The sequence below is a fragment of the Acyrthosiphon pisum genome, chromosome A1 (assembly GCF_005508785.2).
Source record: "Acyrthosiphon pisum isolate AL4f chromosome A1, pea_aphid_22Mar2018_4r6ur, whole genome shotgun sequence".
NCBI classification, from domain to species: Eukaryota; Metazoa; Arthropoda; class Insecta; order Hemiptera; family Aphididae; genus Acyrthosiphon; species Acyrthosiphon pisum.
In genome coordinates, this window is record NC_042494.1 from 92674567 (window position 1) to 92676447 (window position 1881).

Below are 1881 nucleotides of genomic sequence, written 5' to 3' on the forward strand. Positions count from 1 at the left end.
CAGATAAAACTTTATTGATATTTATAGAAGAAAAAACTAAAAAAATTTAAAACTGAAAATGTCCGTAAACAGCTCAAAAAGAGTCAAAATATTTTCAAAATTGTATGGTGTATAGGAAATGCTAATATAAACATTCAGTAAAATTTTCATGTATCTGCAGTTATTCGTTTTTGAATTACAACAAAATAAGGAAATCGCTACACGAGAAATCGAGTGAATATCCAATGTTGTAAAAATTTGAATTTCAAACGATCATAAAAATTTAATTTGACTTTCTTATAGATATTTTTTGTTTGATAAAGGTAGATAATCTTATAAGGAATCTTGTATTACATTTTCATATCTTAGATTTAAAAAGACAAATTTTTATGAATTTCTAACTCGAAATAATTTGCAAATTTTCGTGATTTTTCCATATTTTGTCATTTTTTGAACTTTAAATGCTTATAAAAAAAAACTGTGACTAACGATTTTTAATATTTTTCATCTGCCTTTGAAACAATATACTAGGAGCCTTCTATTAAATTTTCAAGCTTTTTTATCCAACAAATAAAATTTTATTGATATTTTTAGAAAAAAAACTAAAAAAAAATGGAAAATGAAAATGTCCGTAAAGAGCTCAAAATAAATCAAAATATTTTGAAAATGTTATGGTGTATAGAAAATGCTAAGATAAACATTCAGTCAAAATTTCATATATCTACGGTCATTTTTTTTAAAGTTACACCAAAAACCAAAATCGATTTTCTCGAAAACAGATTTTGCGTAAAAATTCCCGTTTTTCCTTAATTTTTCTTTTGTTTTTCACGGCGCTTTTGAAAACTATTGGAAAAATTTTACTTTCGACCCCCCAAAGTACCAACTAGATTCACTTTCCTATCAGAAAAGGTACTGTTGAAGAAAATCCAAGCACTGATACTGTCCTAAAACGTGATGACAGACACAAAAAAAAAAAAAAAAAAAAAACACACATCATTGTAAAATCAATACATTCATCGTTCCACTCAGAATCTAAAACCTGGAATAACTATTTTAGTTATTTTGTTGTGATTGTATAATATTACTTGTGGGTACTTGAAACTTCTAAAGTATACTATTATATATCTATGATAGTTCCACGGTTTGTTGTTGATGTATAACGCGTTACCTAATGGATATTGTGATATGATTAATTTGGAATTTATTATTGATACCTATTATAGGTCAATTTTTTTGTTAATACTATAGATAAGTATACCTATAATAGGTATGTCTAATACCTAGACTGACAAACCATCTCCGCTCAGAATCGTTTTTCTTATACAGTGATATTATATCATTGAATTCAAATTTAATACTATCCATTATACAGTGACCCACTTGTAACCTACTGTACAGCAGAGCGACATCCACTTACCCACCTTTTTTTATTTAACTTTATTGTAAATTCCTTTATAATATATATGTACATCAGGTGCGGATACAGGGGGGGGGGGCTAAGGGACTTTAGCCTTCATCTATTTAGTAAATTGAAGAATGAATAAAATAAAACCTAATCTAACCTAAATAGGTAATCAGCAATCAAATCGAAATAACCAACGTGCACCGAATTGTATTTATATTTTTTATAATAAAAAACTTGGCAACGTCGCTTCCAATTTCACAACCTGTCATATACGAAGGGTCAACATTCAAGGCAAAAAATGTATTTTAGTAATTTTAATTATTTAAGTACAGACATTTTTAAACATCCATATAATATTATATAGATATATAATGTCTTCTAGATGAAAGGGTGTCCCTGACATTAGATTAAATGTCTACCCATGATTGATTTGTTGACACAAAAGTGATAACGTAGAATTTCTCTTACCGTTGTTGTCATCCGAGTTCAGTCCGATC

The 1881-nt window shown here is 27.9% G+C and overlaps 1 protein-coding gene across 3 annotated transcripts in view; it reads right to left on the minus strand.

Annotated features, from left to right (window-relative positions):
- Positions 1-1753: 1753 nt before the first annotated feature.
- The window catches only part of LOC100168934 (tripartite motif-containing protein 29), a 39296-nt gene continuing 39168 nt past the window's right edge, over positions 1754-1881 (minus strand). For all 3 annotated transcript variants that reach the window (XM_029487804.1, XM_029487803.1, XM_029487805.1), the window contains exon 10: positions 1754-1881. In XM_029487804.1, the coding sequence (XP_029343664.1) occupies positions 1800-1881 (82 nt within the window). In that variant the 3' untranslated portion in view covers positions 1754-1799.